Source organism: Colias croceus, chromosome 18 (assembly GCF_905220415.1).
Source record: "Colias croceus chromosome 18, ilColCroc2.1".
Taxonomy (NCBI): Eukaryota; Metazoa; Arthropoda; class Insecta; order Lepidoptera; family Pieridae; genus Colias; species Colias croceus.
Window position 1 is genome coordinate 280,202 of NC_059554.1, and position 16,192 is coordinate 296,393.

The 16,192-nt window shown below is 35.6% G+C and overlaps 2 protein-coding genes across 3 annotated transcripts; one reads left to right on the forward strand and one right to left on the reverse strand.

The window, feature by feature from the left end:
* The first annotated feature begins 9,088 nt into the window (after window positions 1–9,088).
* LOC123699496 (ADP-ribosylation factor-like protein 2) lies at window positions 9,089–11,000 on the forward strand. Its single transcript, XM_045646444.1, has 4 exons — window positions 9,089–9,255; window positions 9,402–9,557; window positions 9,872–10,070; window positions 10,520–11,000. The coding sequence occupies exons 1-4, from the start codon at window positions 9,191–9,193 to the stop codon at window positions 10,652–10,654; spliced, it is 555 nt and encodes a 184-aa protein (XP_045502400.1). The 5' UTR covers window positions 9,089–9,190; the 3' UTR covers window positions 10,655–11,000.
* Window positions 11,001–11,943: 943 nt separating this feature from the next.
* Window positions 11,944–15,524, reverse strand: LOC123699516 (pinin). 2 transcript variants are annotated; one of them, XM_045646482.1, is made up of 7 exons: window positions 15,321–15,524; window positions 15,115–15,243; window positions 14,721–14,943; window positions 14,180–14,474; window positions 13,198–13,328; window positions 12,530–12,650; window positions 11,944–12,160 (listed from the first exon to the last, which is right to left on the reverse strand). In XM_045646482.1, the coding sequence occupies exons 1-7, from the start codon at window positions 15,449–15,451 to the stop codon at window positions 11,958–11,960; spliced, it is 1,233 nt and encodes a 410-aa protein (XP_045502438.1). In that variant the 5' UTR covers window positions 15,452–15,524; the 3' UTR covers window positions 11,944–11,957. The 2 variants fall into 2 exon arrangements, with proteins under 2 accessions (XP_045502438.1, XP_045502437.1); XM_045646481.1 differs by having other exon boundaries at window positions 15,115–15,246.
* Between the last annotated feature and the right edge of the window lie 668 nt (window positions 15,525–16,192).

Sequence of the window (16,192 nt, forward strand, 5' to 3'; positions counted from 1 at the left end):
AATTTTTGGTACTGGTTTTTCTCATGCATCAAGACAACAATACAATTAAAAAAAATCTCGGCAATTTAGAGGCCTTCTTACCATCGGAAAATATATTTTGAACAGGGAATGTTTTGTAAAATCTAATAAGACATGTAATTGTTTAGATCCGTTATTATAGATTTAGTGTCCATTACCGGTTACCACGGTAACCAAGCGGTAACTTATTACATTTACTACGGTAAATAGCTAAATGTATTAATATCGATTATTGTTTTCATTGAATTACAAAAAAAAATCAATTAACATAAAATCACTCTTTAAGGTATTGTTTATACACTGTAGGTTGTTTTAACAAAGATAGTGAAGTAAAATAATATAAATTATGTATATATAAAAAAAAATATTATTATGACATAGCTTGGTAGGTAACCAGTTATTTCTTATTTGTTTCTTTCTTCGAATATGTAGTGAAAAAATGATTCAAACAACAACAACAACAACAACATGTAAACCGAACAAAAACTCAATTGGCATTTTTTAAGTATAATTATATTTAGGTTTTCTTGAAATCCGTCCCGGAAGATTTCTGGTGCCTACCTACACTAGCCGATGAACAGATAGACTTTGTCTGAAAGCATAAGCTCTACGCATAGATTAAATATGTTAATCGAAAAATAACCTTTGGACGATAAAATGTTACCTAAATCACACATAAACCTAACTAAATCGGGGTTATTTAAGTTTTGAGGTTATTTCACATTTTTCTCAATATCTTGAAAACCCCTGTTTTTATCACAAAAAAATCAATTGGTAAAAATCTTTTGAATATCGAAGAACCCTCCAAAACCACTCTGGCATTGACGCAACACTGTACTGTGGTCCATACTTTCATGGGCATTCTCCTTTGGCACAGACAATCTTAAGACCCTGAGAAAGAACATAGGCTACTTTTTATTGCGCTAGTTCAGAGATAAGTAATTAATATTTTTTCTATTCAAGGTTTCCATGTCTGGGCCGTGAAGAAAGGGAAAATTTATTTTTTTTTCTAAAAAAGGCTCAATTTGTAAGGAATTAAACTTCCCATAGCCCTGACCCCTTCCCATAACCTAAAACACGAAAAAAATTAAATTATTCCATATGACGTCACTATTTACATCATCCTATATTATATGCCAGATATTGTTAGCCCCGCGTAGTAAAGTCAGTTTATACCTAAAATAAATATTAAGTAAGTACAAAGAAAATTTCAAGTCAACGTGCATGTAAGGAGTGGCACCCAATAAAATAGACAGAATGAAACAAAGTGTCGCCTCTATAGCGGTGAGTCAGTGACATCGCATAATCTATGACTGTCTAGCCGTCATTCGCGCGCCCCGCGCCGCCGCGCTTGGCGCACAGATTTTGTTCGTGGTGTCTGCTCCATATTAATATTATCTCAATGGTCGTGAATAGTATAGTTGAGGGCACGTTGGGGGCGTAACCCAACATGTTGTGTATTGGATCGGCGCGGAAGCAACCCGACAAATTGTGTCAGCAGATTGTGTGCGTGTTGAATCGTGAGTATTGTGATTGCTCCAATCTCGGCTCAATCGCGCTGCGCAGTAATCGCAAAATGGCGGTTTTGAGATAAGCGCGGGAAAGACATTTTTACATATTTGAGGAAGATGTTTATATTTTATAGCCGTTTATACTTTATAGCCCTTGAAATCTATCAATAAAATTGGAAAAAATACAAGCTTTACAAAGATAATTATCTTATATTTCATAAATTAGTATATCCATTAATAATGCGTATTATTGCGTTGAGGTTTAGCATCAGGCCAGGCATCAACGTGACGTGCACACGTTGTGGCAAGCAATCGCGGAATGAAATTGTATCAGCAGATTGAGGGTTGGATGAATCGTGAGTAGAGAACGCTCAATCGCGACTTCAACAAATTGTGTCAGCAGATTGTGGGTTGTGTTGAACCGTGAGTAGGGCCTTTTATATTGATCAGCAAAATCTAGTAGCAACTGCATAATATTAATATTATTGAGTTTTATTTATTGAAAGATCTTACATTATGTAGTTACTCCTCACATTATATAGTTATAATATTGTGAGGAGTATTATACGGAGTAAATAAACTTTAGAATAATGACAGAAATTAACCCTTATTCAAACGCGAGCCTGTGGAGGAGTTAACAAAAAAATAAGATAAGTTCCTAAGTAATTTTGGGTCGTAGATTTCAAAAATACACACAAAAGAGGGGTTAGTGGTGGGGAAGTAACCTTTTTTTGGTGGGAAGTATATATCCCGTCATCTGTTCTCTCTTGTAAAAAGGTTGGAAATGAATAATAATAAATAAGTTGCTTAAACCAACTAAAAAGATTTTTTAGACACACGGATTTTATATATAGAATTTCCGAATGTCGTGTGCAGTGAAGAACACTGGGATGATATCTTCCCACTTATAGCAATGACCTATTATACTATAGTCCTTTCCACCTAAGATGATTTCTGTGACACATCGATTTTTGACACGTGTAGAGATGTCTTTACTGAAATCATATCAATTGTTTCCGATAATCGATAATATTTTATATGGAAATGAAATCGATTTGAATAAAGTACCAAAATTAGTTTTTTCGGCATTTCGCCAACAATTAACTAAGGAAACTTAGCAAACAACAGCAACAAGAAGTCAACAATAACAATTAGTAACAATAACAGAATACCACGTAAAGTATCAATATAAAAATGCAACTTGTATACAAGGCTGACGCACTCGTACAGACGATTGACTCGATTGACAAACGATCGCAAGATGGGCGCCGATTATATGATTTTCCAACTCTATGATTTTTCAACGATCCATTTCATGTACACGAATTGCGTAGGTATTATATTTTTGTGTTATTTTATTTTTCATTATATTAAACTAAACAATACTGTTTTTGATTTATAAGCTTAAGATGTTTCATTTTTATATTTTTGGTAATAATGCCGCCATAAAATAAAAATATTATGCACTAAAATTATTTTGGCGTTTTAAACATAAAATACGTAATTCGGAACACAATGAAGTGTCACAGGAATCATCCTAGTTGAAAAGGACTATAGTAGACGCGGCATACGCCAACATCATTGCTTTAAAAAACAGCGTAATTAATACATAGGTACCTACTTACTAACGCATTATCACCAATACAGTTGCTCTCTCTTTCACTCTCACGCACGAGACATAATAGATGTCTCACTCATATACTTCGTAATAACAACTGCCGATTAAAATATAAAAAGAACGTCCAGCCACGACGCTGAATGGTGCGTGACTAAGTGAAACTCGGGCACTTAGCTGAGTTTTTTCTTGCCAAAATAGAGAGCGGGTAACGTATCTAGCTTTTTTATATATCATAGACTTATAGACTTAATTTCAATCGACTCTACCAAGGTATAACGAAAGATTCTGGGCATATTTTTACGTTTCACGCAACCGTAATATAGTCTAGTTCATCGTTCGTTTCAGCCGTGGGACGTCCACTGCTGGACAAAGGCCTCCCTCAAGGATTTCCAGTACGACCGGTCACCGGCGGCCTGCATCCAGCGGCTCCCTGCCACTCGGACCAGGTCGTCCGTCCATCTTGTGGGAGGTCGTCCCACGCTTCGTCGTCCAGTTCGTGGCCTCCATTCCAGAACCTTTCTGCCCCAACGGCCATCGGTTCTACGGGCTATGTGCCCCGCCCATTGCCACTTCAACGTACTAATCCGGCGAGCTATGTCGGTGACTCCGGTTCTCCTACGGATTTCCTCATTTCTGATTCGATCTCGTATGGAAACTCCGAGCATAGCCCTTTCCATAGCACGTTGGGCGACGCTGAGCTTGTGCACAAGGCCCAGGGTTAGAGGCCACGTCTCTGTTCCGTAGGTCATCACTGGTAACACACACTGCTCGAAGACTTTAGTCTTCAGGCACTGAGGGATTTTGGACGAAAAGATGTTCTTTAACTTCCCGAACGCTGCCCATCCGAGTCGGATTCGACGATTGACCTCCTTCCCGAAGTTGGACCTGCCTAATTGGACGGTTTGTCCTAGGTAGACATATTCGTCTACAACTTCGAGAGTAGAGTTTCCAACAGAGACTGGAGTGGGCACAACATGGACATTCGACATGATTTTCGTCTTGTCCATGTTCATGCTAAGGCCCACTTGTTGTGAAACTCTGTAGAGGTCATCGAGCATTGCATTAAGGTCTTCCATGGATTCTGCCATGACTACGATATCATCGGCAAATCGAAGATGAGAGATGTACTCGCCATTAATATTGATGCCAAGTCCTTTCCATTCCAACAGTTTGAAGGCATCTTCCAAAGCAGCGGTAAAAAGTTTGGGCGAGATCACATCGCCTTGTCTTACACCGCGCTGCAATGGGATTGCCTTTGTACACTGATCTTGTACTCGGACTGACATGGTGGCGTGTTCGTACAAGCTTCTCAATACTTCGATGTACCGATAGTCAATACGGCACCGCTGGAGAGACCTTAACACGGCCCAGGTCTCGATCGAATCGAAGGCTTTTTCATAGTCCACAAACGCTAAGCATAGTGGCAAATTATACTCCTCGGTTTTCTGTATAATTTGCCGCAGCGTGTGGATGTGGTCTATGGTGCTAAAGCCTTTACGGAAACCGGCTTGTTCGGGAGGCTGGAAGTCATCTAACCTGCGTTCGAGACGATTCGTGATAACCCTTGAGAACAGCTTATAAACATGGCTCAAGAGTGATATCGGTCTGTAGTTCTTCAATAGGGTCTTGTCTCCCTTTTTGAAGAACAGAACAACCACACTCTTGCTCCATGCTTCAGGCGTTGTGCCCTCGAGTAAGGCGGAATTAAATAGCCTCTGTAGCATTCTGAGGTTTTCCACCCGCTCTCAGAAGCTCAGAGGTGATTCCGTCCTCACCCGGCGCCTTGTTGTTCTTAAGCTGTTTCAGAGCTATTCTAATCTCGTACAGGCTGATGTCCGGGATATCTTCGGTGAAATGTCGGGTTAGTCGGGCTCTTGGGTCTTTCGCCGGACTAGAAACAGGCTTGGCAACTGAGGTGTAAAGTTGCCGGTAGAACCTCTCGACCTCTCCTAATACCTCTGGCTTGGCCGACACTACTACGCCACGATCTGTCTTCAGCTTCGTCAGCTGGCTCTGCCCAATAGACATATCTCTTGCAAACACTTTCGAGCCTTGGTTACGCTTAATCGCTTCCTCAATGCTGGAAGCATTAAAGGAGCGAATGTCGTGCCGCAGAGATTTAGATATCCGTCTATTGAGCTGCCTATATGACTTAGCATCTTCAGATGTGCGCAGTGGCATAGAGCGCCGGTCTGCCATTAGTTTCAGAGTTTGGTCCGAGAGTTTTTGCGGATTTACTTTACGGGTTTTAAAGTGGGACCCAACCGCGCGGATAGTTTCTACCAGCCTGTTATTTAGATCGTCCACAGAGACGCTACTGTCGAGGCAAGCGAAGCGATTTTGGAGCTCCAGTTGAAAGCGTTCGGGGTTTTGGATCTGGGCATGGCAAGGGCGGAGCGTAGACTTCATTAGACGTGATCTTTCACGTTTGACATTAATATTCAAGGTGCCTCGTACCATTCGGTGATCGCTTCCGGTTTTCACCCTATGGATCACAGAGACATCTTTGAATATTTGTCTCTTCGTGGTCATAATGAAGTCTATCTCATTTTTCGTCCTTCCATCCGGGCTCAGCCAGGTCCACTTCCTGTGATTCGGTTTCTGGAAGAAGGAATTCATCATAAAGAGTCCTTCCTTCTCCAGAAAATCAGCAAGTTTCTGGCCCCTCGGATTACGTTGCCCAAACCCAAATTGCCCCACTCTCAACTCATCATCGCCTCTCTTCCCCAACTTTGCGTTGAAATCTCCCATCACAACATTGAAGTGTGTTTTCGAGGTATGTATGGCTCTACTTACGTCCTCATACATAATCTCCACTTCTTCATCGGAGTGAGCCGAGGTCGGTGCGTAAACCTGTATGACCTTCAGCGAATATCTTTGAGATATTCTGAGTATAAGGCACGCTACCCTGCTCGACACGCTCTCGATGCTTACGATGTTGTTGACGAGAGATTTGTGGACGATAAACCCGACTCCACCTTGGGACTGTTGGTCGCCCTCCCGGTAGAAGAACAAATTACCAGACGTCAACGTTATCGTGTCCTCCCCCTCTCTTCGGACTTCTGATAACCCTATGACATCCCATCGAAATTTGCTCAATTCTTCTTCCAGCTCAACTATCTTTTCGTCCGTCCTCAATGTGCGTGCATTGTATGTTACCAGGGCCAGGGGTCGTGTGGAGTGGTAGCCGGATCTCATCCGGTGATTCTTAGCACCCCTTGCCCCGCCGTTACCATGGCCGCTACCGTAGCCTGGAATAGCGGGGCTGCCGGGTACTAGGGGCCTGGTTGGTGGTGTGCTATCCATGAGGGGATAATGCCAGTACTCGCCACGCTTGGCAGGCGGGTTGGCGAGCGCAGTTGGTGGTAGGTAATGAATCGCGGAACGCTGCTGCCCGTTCCGGTATGATGTATCCCTTAGTCGCCTTTTACGACACCCACGGGAGGAGATGGGGAGGTGCTATTCTTAAACCGGCACCCCACGGCACACATAATATTCTAGTTCATAGCTAAAACTCAAATCTACTTATCTAATTTTTTTTCAGCACTACACAAAAAACTAAAAAATAACGGTCGTTTTCGGTGGCAAAATCACGTCACCTGACTTTGATGTGTGTTTACCATGACATGTAATAATTCTCTGAATTTAAGTGTTTCCATGAAAAAAGTTCTCTGAAATGTTAAGATTGCGTAGATAAATATTACACTGCATTAGGTTTAAGCATATAAAAATAAAACACGATTTACTTCAATCTGAGACGTGGGAAGTATAGCTCCCAGCGTTTTAATAAGGGTTAACTGTTTTCATCATTCATCAATAGTTATTGTATTACAATATTTAAAGATTTAATACTTGTTACCAAATTGTTGCATTAGTTTAGGATGAGGGATATTATAATATTATAGCAATACATACATACTTGCATTTATGCTCAGAATACTTGAAGCTTTAATGCTAGACTTGAAGCATACATGTTAAATAAATTATTGATAGTTATAATAATTACTTTTTTACTCGATTCGAATATTTTTATACAGCAGGCTGTTCGCGTCCACTTAGTGCAGTTGGAAAGTTTGAAGGAGAAAATAAAAATGTTCCAGAACAAATTTCAACGCAAAATTTATGTAACGTGTTTATTACATAGTCTATTTTAAGATTTACTTTCAATTGTGTTGGAAATATCATGTGGTTTTTATTTATCTAGACAAATAGCAGAATTAGGCGTTTTACCCAGTTCGCGTCCAAAAATTCCAGTTTGCGTCCACCCGTGGACCAGTTCGCGTCCACCAGCTTAGAAAAGGAATTAAGAGTGTATTGGGTGATATTTTATCAGATAAATGCAAATAAAAATTAGATTTTAATAAATTATTTATTTACGAATATAGTTATTTAATAAAAACCGGCCAAATGCGAGTGGGACTCGCATACCGAGGGTTCCTTATTAACCTGTCTTTTTTCATATGTTTTAACTGTAAATGATTATTTTTTCAATGTTTCCCTTATTTGTGCTATAAGACGTTGCTTTGTACCAAACTTCAAGTATCTGTGTTCACCTAAAGTACCCTGTAGGTTTTGATTCCCTTGCGAATGTCGAAATTTGCGAAAATTTGCAGCATAAACGGCTGTATCTTTTGATTGCTTTGGCTTATAAGTGTGATTTTTTCACTGCTTCAAGGGACCGTAGACTTGAGTATTCAAAATAAATTTCAGCTTTATACCTCTACGCGTTACTGAGAAATAGGGTCTTGACAGAAAGACAGACCGGCAGACGGACATACAGACGGACGGATATCAAAGTGATCCTACAAGGATTCCGGTTTTTCCTTTTGAGGTTTGGAACCCTAAAATCAACATTATTATTAATATAATTCACTGTGTGAGGCAACTGGAAAAACTTATTTATATTTATCTTCTCATCATTATTAGAACCAAAAATTAACAAAAAACAAAGTTATGTTATGTAAATAAATAATAATCAGTTCTATTAAGATTACCTACCTACCCTATTTTTTAGTTTCTAATGAATTAAATTTCTTTTTTGTTTATATTATTTTCTTAACCACAGACTTATTGACTGTCATTCTCAAAAATACTAGTCTCATTTTTAGAATACCCATTTTAAAATGAAAAAATAGCATAAAAATTTGCTAATTTGAATGAAAATTTAAATTATCAACTTGTGGTCTTAGTCAAAAATTTACAATCTATTCTAAATTACATATTTTAGCAAACAATTCATTGCTACGTAATGAAAAACAATGTGGACGCAATATGTTCTATTGTTATGCACTATAGGTATAGTTTGCGCCCACTGTGGACGCAAAATGGAAGTTGTACAAATTCGGTGTAGTAATTCGCGTCCACCTTATTTTAGCTATTAATTGTGAAAGAAATAAGCTGATTTATAATCCATACTATTCCACGTTTTGTTAGCAAAGCAAAGAAACAGTTACATATTCAAAAATTCACATTTAACAATAAGATACTTACCGTCAAACGCGACGCTGCGCACTATTTTTTTCTCAAAATTCAGCGCGTTTTAGCTTTCTCGTTTAATAGCCAAAATTAAATATTTTTTTTAAATAGGATAGACGTTGCGCAGGCATATTTTGAATATGTGTGCATGTCTCATATACATTGAGGTATTATCGGAAATTTTTCTTATTACAATTTTACATAAAGTATACTTATTTACGTGAATTTTCTAAAAGATATCCGCAAAATGGACGCGAATAGGCAGGTGGACGCGAACAGGCGCAATGACTTGTTTTAATCACAGATCTATTGTTTAATCGTTTCAATAATTAATTTAATCAATGTCAACACAGAGCAAGTAAATGTCAAATTGTAGTTGAGTTGACACAAAGTTGACACCAACTTGACGTTTTAATTATTAATAATTTATTGTTGTTTAAACAGACAAACCACGACAAACAACTGAAAACAAACAGTGTTTCAAACCCAATTAAAATTTATAGAAATAAGATTTTATTATTATCCAAATAAAAAGTTGATACTTATTGTTTCTACAACAATCTAAAAAATGGGTTTTCTAACGATTTTGAAGAAACTCCGGCAAAAAGAAAAAGAAATGAGAATATTGATGCTGTATCCTTTTTTTTTTGTCAACAAATGTTTCATATTTACAGGTTTTCTCATGTGATTAATTACAATAACCCTTTTTTTTACTTGTATACATTGCATATATAAAAACACGCTATTTTGCACATAATTTCTTTAACAAAGTAATTCAGGGGACTGGACAACGCCGGCAAAACCACAATATTGAAACGATTTAACGGCGAGCCAATCGACACAATATCTCCAACTCTAGGATTTAATATTAAGACGTTGGAACACAAGGGTTATAAATTGAATATTTGGGATGTTGGAGGACAAAAATCTCTCAGGTAAGAAGGTCATATAATGAAATTGTAATTAAGTAATTATGAGATAAAATTCACAGTAAGCTGCTCTTGGGTTTGTCACTATACATCTAGATTACTTCTAAATCCATTTTTTAAATTTAAATACTTAATTGGGTAAAACAATTTTTGTTTTAAATGTTTCAAAATAATAAACTTACTGATTGACTACTTGATTTTAATAAGGGGTATGTTTTTTTTGTAATCTACTGATAGTGGATTACGAAAGAGTAGTAGATTAATTGGAAAAATGAAAGTAAGTTCCTAATAGATAAACAATAACAAGCTTGCATTTCTAGGTCATATTGGAAGAACTACTTTGAAAGTACAGATGGTGTAGCCTGGGTAGTGGACAGCGCTGATGCTCGGCGGCTTGCAGACTGTGCCAAGGAGTTACACTCTCTACTGCGGGAGGAGAGGCTGGCTGGGGCCACTCTACTTGTGCTGGCCAATAAGTCAGATCTGCCTGGTGCGCTTTCTTTACAGGAGATTAGGGAGGTAAGATGATTTTACGTTGAATTTCAACTCCTGGCTGTGGTTTTAAGTTAAAATAATATTGCTAAGGATATTTCTAACATAGGAGCAAGACAAGTAGATAAAATTATATCTTTAATTTTACAATTTTACAAATCTTCACAAATAGGCACTCTAATAATTCAGAATTATTCTTGTTTTAAAATTCCAACAATCTGGCTTAAGCCTTGCTGCATAATTCAAACAGGTTGTTAAATCTATCATTACATAAAGAAAATAAATCAATGAAACAATATTTCTATGAAGATTTTTCAATCTACACCATCCTCAACTTCATTCTTCTCAACAAATAGCTAAACACACTAATCTGTATTTGTTATAAGCCTATATATAACATGCATATATATATGTAAACTCTTAAAATCAAAAAGAAATAATACAATTATTAATAATTCTCTTTAAAAATGTTGCAGGCACTTGATCTGGACAGCATCAAGTCCCATCACTGGCGTATTGTGCGCTGCTCCGCGGTGACCGGCGAGAACCTGCTCGACGGCATGGACTGGATGCTCGACGATATTGCCTCCAGGATATTTACACTTGATTAATTATTTTAGTTGGTACTGTGTTTGTAGTGGGCTTGATTTTATTAAAACATAGAATTTTGAAAGAAGTCTTGTTACAATTGATAATGTGCTGCATGGATGTAAACATTATATAATTTTAAACATATTTTTAAAGTAATTTTCAATGAGATGAAGTTTAAACTGATCTAATAATATATTTTTTCAATATTTATTTTATTAACAAGGGTTCGATCAGACATATCTAATAATTATTCAGATAGATTTATTTATGACATTAATCACATGCTTAACTTGCTTATTTTCAAGTATTTTTGTTCCAAAATTAATCCAAAATTCACAACAGGCAGACTGACTATTTCATTTATAATATAAGCTATGCATATGCCAATGGCTTATAATATAAACTCTTTTTCTTATTTAAAGTGAGGGAATCTTGATGAAGGAGCCTATAATATCAAGCCTACTATGCATATTTTATATTAACTGATGATACTTATGTATTTTATTAATTGTTCTCAATACAATGTATGTTTTTAATTAACTTCTGTATTTCATTATTTATTAATAATCGATAAAATTACTTCCTTTACTTCTTGGCATCTTGCAATCAATCTGAAATCTTTTATATAAGAATTTTTAATTAATAACTTTTTCTTAATAAGCACTTGCACAAATAGTTCTTGAAAGTAACCCATGAAGTTAAAATATCTGTGATCGCTTTTTTTTTTTTTTTTTTTATCCATCGCTTTTTAAATAAAACATTAAAACAATTTGACAGTATTGTTTTTATTGATACACTTAACACAATATCAAGTACCTTTTATTTTTATATTACACTATGAAACACTCATACTGGCCAAATGATAAAATTTCAGTATTGTAGTTTATTCAGTTTAGTTCTCCGTCACTTCTTCATAATTACAGATTTTAAACTTATGATTTATGCAACATCACTTTGATTTATGCAACATGATAAAATTATAGTTATTTTCTTTTATGAAAAAAATGTCTTCTAAAGTAAAACTTCATTATTTTTAAATGTCAGCTATATAAAATTATAGACATTCACAACTTAAATTTTCATTCACCAGTTTCAATACAAACTTCTTTACAAATATAAAAAATACCTATACCAGGCCTAATGAAATCACATATATCTAATTTTCGTAATCAAAAGCACTCTCCAATTAGTCTATCATTTGGCCATTCAGATAAAGGTCCATTTAGACAAGGGGACTTTTATAAACCAGTCTAATGCTATCTCTGTCTTTCACATGAAAAACAACAAGGACAGCATGAGACCACCCCTTGTGTATATCAAGCATTAGGAATGTTCTGGATTATTGGAATCTGGTTTTTTCTCTTCTACGGTTTCAGCTTTAGGCTCTGTTTGTGGTATTTCTTCAGCGTTCTCTGGTACAATGTCATTTGGTACAGTCACATTTGGTGCAATCTCATTTGGAACAATGTCATTTTGCTCAGTGTGATCTGTGCTTGTGTCCATTTTGATTTCTTCTGGTTCTGGAACTAAAAGAAGTTATTACGGTTATGTTAAGAAATGAGTTATTTGAATTTACTCACTGTAACAGTTTTAAATGTGATATTGTGCAACATTATTACTGAAACATATCTATTTTTTTACCACATATATATTTAGGATGTAGGCATATTTTCAATATTTTTAAATGTTATAACTACAGTTATAACATAGGTATTTATTTGAGATTACAATATGTTGTGGTTCCATGAAAAAGGATTATAAAATTACTCACTTACTGATCTGCAATCAAAAGCTTAGATTAAAAAAACTTAAAATAACTTTGAGCCTATTACTTTATCTCATAAAAATGTTTTTAATTTTTTTTAATTATATAAACAAGGCTCCCTAAATCTTACCAGCAGTAAGTTCCTGCTCCATGTTCTTATCATCATGTTGGTCGTCTGCATCACTGTCTTCCTTATCATCAGCGTCCATTGCGAATTTGTCTCGCTTCTTATTGCCATTTTCTTCCAATTCCTGTAAATTTAACAAATTTTACTTAAGAAGATTTTTATCTCATAAATAAATTGAATAGAATCCGGGTAAGTAGAATCAAATTGTTGTTGTGTTGTTCATAGCATAAGGCTGGTTGCAGAGCTTGACCGACCATCAGTGCGTACGTCAGTCGCGCTTGTCATATGGAAATTCATAAAACCGTTTATAGCTAGACCGACCATAGCCATACGCACCCGTATTGTCATGCGCATTAGTGTCATAGTCATACAATTGTTGATGCGTATCGTCAGGACCGACCGGTCAAACTCTGCAACCAGCCAAAGTGCTGTTTTCAGTTTATTGAGAAATGCTAAACACATTTTTGTTGCAATAATAAAAAGATGAAGTAGCTAGCTGCAGGTAGCATTCCGTTATATCTAAGAATAACTTCTAGAAGCAGAAAATTCTTCTTACTTAAGCATTCATTGGTGTCATTGTTAATTAAATGTATGTATCCTTCTTTTTTATTGGAAAAACAAATAAAATATTTTTTTTCTTTGACTTATTTAATTTAAACAATATAACTTACATGAACATGCTGGTCATGCGGCACATCGTCATGCGGATCGTTCTCCTTAGCACCCGGCTTCTGCCGCAGACAGCGCTGCTCTATTCGCTGCAACTCCTCTTGTAGCTCTTGACGTTTCTTCGCCATGCACTCTGTTATAGGTAGAATAGTTACATTTTAATATGGGTGTGGACAGTACTACATTATACTGTAAATGTTTATAAGAATTATTCCGGTTTGAATAACTTAAACATGTTTGAAAAATCGAAAAGAAATGACAACTATGAGGTAGGATTCGAACCCGCGTCCTACGTCACCCAGTAATTAACTGACAGGAACAAGACATCTAATTACTAGCCTTTTCCTAAGTTTTTTAACCAAAAAATAATGTAATGTATGTAAAATGGAAATTACGTAAGTTGTTTAATTTAACCTACTGCAACTGCAAGCAACTCGGTAAGCATAGGCAGAGTGCAATACCTAATGTACCTATTTACATCTTTAATTTGAAAGTGGAGAGTTTATTTGCACATACACTAGCAACTAGTGATTAGAACTCCCTTCCTACATTATTATTTTAAATATTATTCATAGTTAAGGGGAAAATATTAAGTCACACTTAATTTTTAATAAATATTATTAGTTAGATGATGCAAAAATCAATATCACATTGGCTGACATTACTTACTGCGATATAATGGACCATATTTAGCTGGAAACAGTAATTATTGGATAATTGCTTATAATTAACTTAGTGTGTTAATAACAAATACTTGTGTCAATATAAACATTTTAGACCTACCCCTTACCATATTTTCTCTATATTTGTGGAAATAATGTCTATACAATGTATTTAAAAGTCATTTTACTAAATAATGCTTTTTAATTAACATTAACATCAGGATCTTTAAAAAATAATCAATAATTTTTATTTTTATCAATGAAAAAAAAATAAGACCATGCAACAGTGCAATTTTTAAACTAAAAAACCACCAGTACTTACTTTCATGATACTTTCTACTAGACGTCAACTTCTCCGTCGCCTTTTCAGACATCCTCCTAGGCAGCCAGTATATGTGGGGCTTGGCCTTGGTGAGGATGAAGTTCCCTAGGCTGCGCTGAGACTCCTCCCACTTCTCAAACTCTTGCACCCTCATCATCTTGGCTTCTAGTGCTTTGATTGTCGCTTTCTTGTGTTCCCGCTCTGCAAATAATACTCGCCTTTCTTTTAATTCCCTTTCCTTCTCTTGCCGAGCTTGCTCTTCTATTTTTCTTTCTACTTGGGCTTTTTTATCTTCCTGTAATTTGTGAAATTTAAATTAGGTTTGGCTTTACAAACAACTACATAACTTTGATCTATTAAAAATAATTACTATTATAATATATTAGATGAGTCAGTTTAAAGCTATAATAAATATAATTATAACGAATGCATACATTTCACGATAAAAGATTAAAATTTAACTGTAGTTTTATCAATGTAACCATACAGAGCACTATAAGTGCATACAACCTCATAAAATAAACATGTATTATGTGATTACTTTAGTCTGTAACACAATCTCTTCCTGTTTGAACTTTTGCAGGGTCCCCAGAAGTGAACCGAAAATTCTCCTATTTCTAGTCCTTGCTTGCTCATCATCCCCCTGGGCTCGCAGGACAGCTGCTCTAGTGGGGAGCTCCCTGCACACTGCTGAAGATACTCGAGTTCTTTTGGGACCTGGTACATCTTCCTCTCCATCACTATCATTAGTTTTTGCTGATAATCTGGAAGCAGTGAAAATTAATAACAGCTAATGTGGGAGGATAAAAATAAAGAAATTTTATATTGAATGGAAATTAAACATATCCTTACAAAATTATTAAAATCCTTACAATACAAATAAAAAAAATTTGTTTATTATGCTGAACAGTTATTAAATTAAATTGTATATTCACCTGCTAAAAACAGTTTTAGTTTCATGTTTACGTTTGAAGAATTGGTCGTCGTTCTTATTTGCTTCAGTATACGAATTTCTGCCGCCTAGCCTAGGTCCTCCTCTAGAGTGATCACCGAAAGGATTGTATCTGCTAAAGAGTAACAATAAAACGTAATTATTTCCTCAAAAAACTATCAAAATTAGCGAAGAAGCGATCAAACTAACCTTTCATTATTGTATCGTCCTGATGTTTGCACTATTTTCTTTATGTTTTCGTCTAATTTGAATAAACTATTTCGCTCATTTTCTAATTGTGTACGTAAAGTACTAAATGATAACGCCACTTCTGTCCCCATAATTGTAAAAATCGATATATTTCTGAAGAAAAATTACAATTTATTGCTAAAATCACAGGTTTTAAGTTTAGGTTTTGACTTTTGACAGTTGACTTATTAAACAGATAAAAAATATACGATATTTTTTTCTTCTGACAACATTTAATTTACAAAAATTTTAGGGTAATTTTATTATAATAGATAAATTTTATTAATTTTGTGAGATTTAATTCCAACGATTTGAACTATTATGAGATAACTTACAATTTTCTTTTACTATCAATGAAATATACAAGAAAATAAGAAAATAAATTACGTTACTAATAGAGGGCGCTAGAAGATAAATTCTATTCAAGTAGCCTACCGAAGTCGTTGGCCGTCACACACACAACACAGTCAAACAGCATCTTATTTTTTTTTTAATTTAATCATATTTCATGTTGAGATAAAAATGTATATTGTTGTTAATGCTTTTATTAGAGTTGCGATTTGCTAACATCTTGTTAACAATTTAACATAGATGCAAACTCGATGCAAAGTAAGAGATTAACTTGAGGCACAGAATACTTAAGGTAGGTAGTAGATACCTAACGCTACTCAGGCTGAAAATAAAAATGGAAACCATATTAAAAATAATCTAAATACATAAATGGTTAGCTCTTTTTCGATCGAATATTTCGCAGAAAAAAAAATTAATATTGTATTATGTTTAGTGCAGGGCAAGAAAAGCTTACGAGCTTTTCTTGCCCTGCCCTGCCCTTT

Coding starts and splice junctions, on each gene's coding strand:
- LOC123699496 (XM_045646444.1), top strand. CDS start 9,191: ATGGGTTTTCTAACGATTTTGAAGAAACTCCGGCAAAAAGAAAAAGAA. Junction 9,558..9,871: donor GGAGGACAAAAATCTCTCAG/GTAAGAAGGTCA, acceptor TTGCATTTCTAG/GTCATATTGGAAGAACTACT. Junction 10,071..10,519: donor CTTTACAGGAGATTAGGGAG/GTAAGATGATTT, acceptor AAAATGTTGCAG/GCACTTGATCTGGACAGCAT.
- LOC123699516 (XM_045646481.1), bottom strand. CDS start 15,451: ATGGGGACAGAAGTGGCGTTATCATTTAGTACTTTACGTACACAATTA. Junction 15,247..15,320: donor GGACGATACAATAATGAAAG/GTTAGTTTGATC, acceptor GTTACTCTTTAG/CAGATACAATCCTTTCGGTG. Junction 13,329..14,179: donor TAGTAGAAAGTATCATGAAA/GTAAGTACTGGT, acceptor TACCTATAACAG/AGTGCATGGCGAAGAAACGT.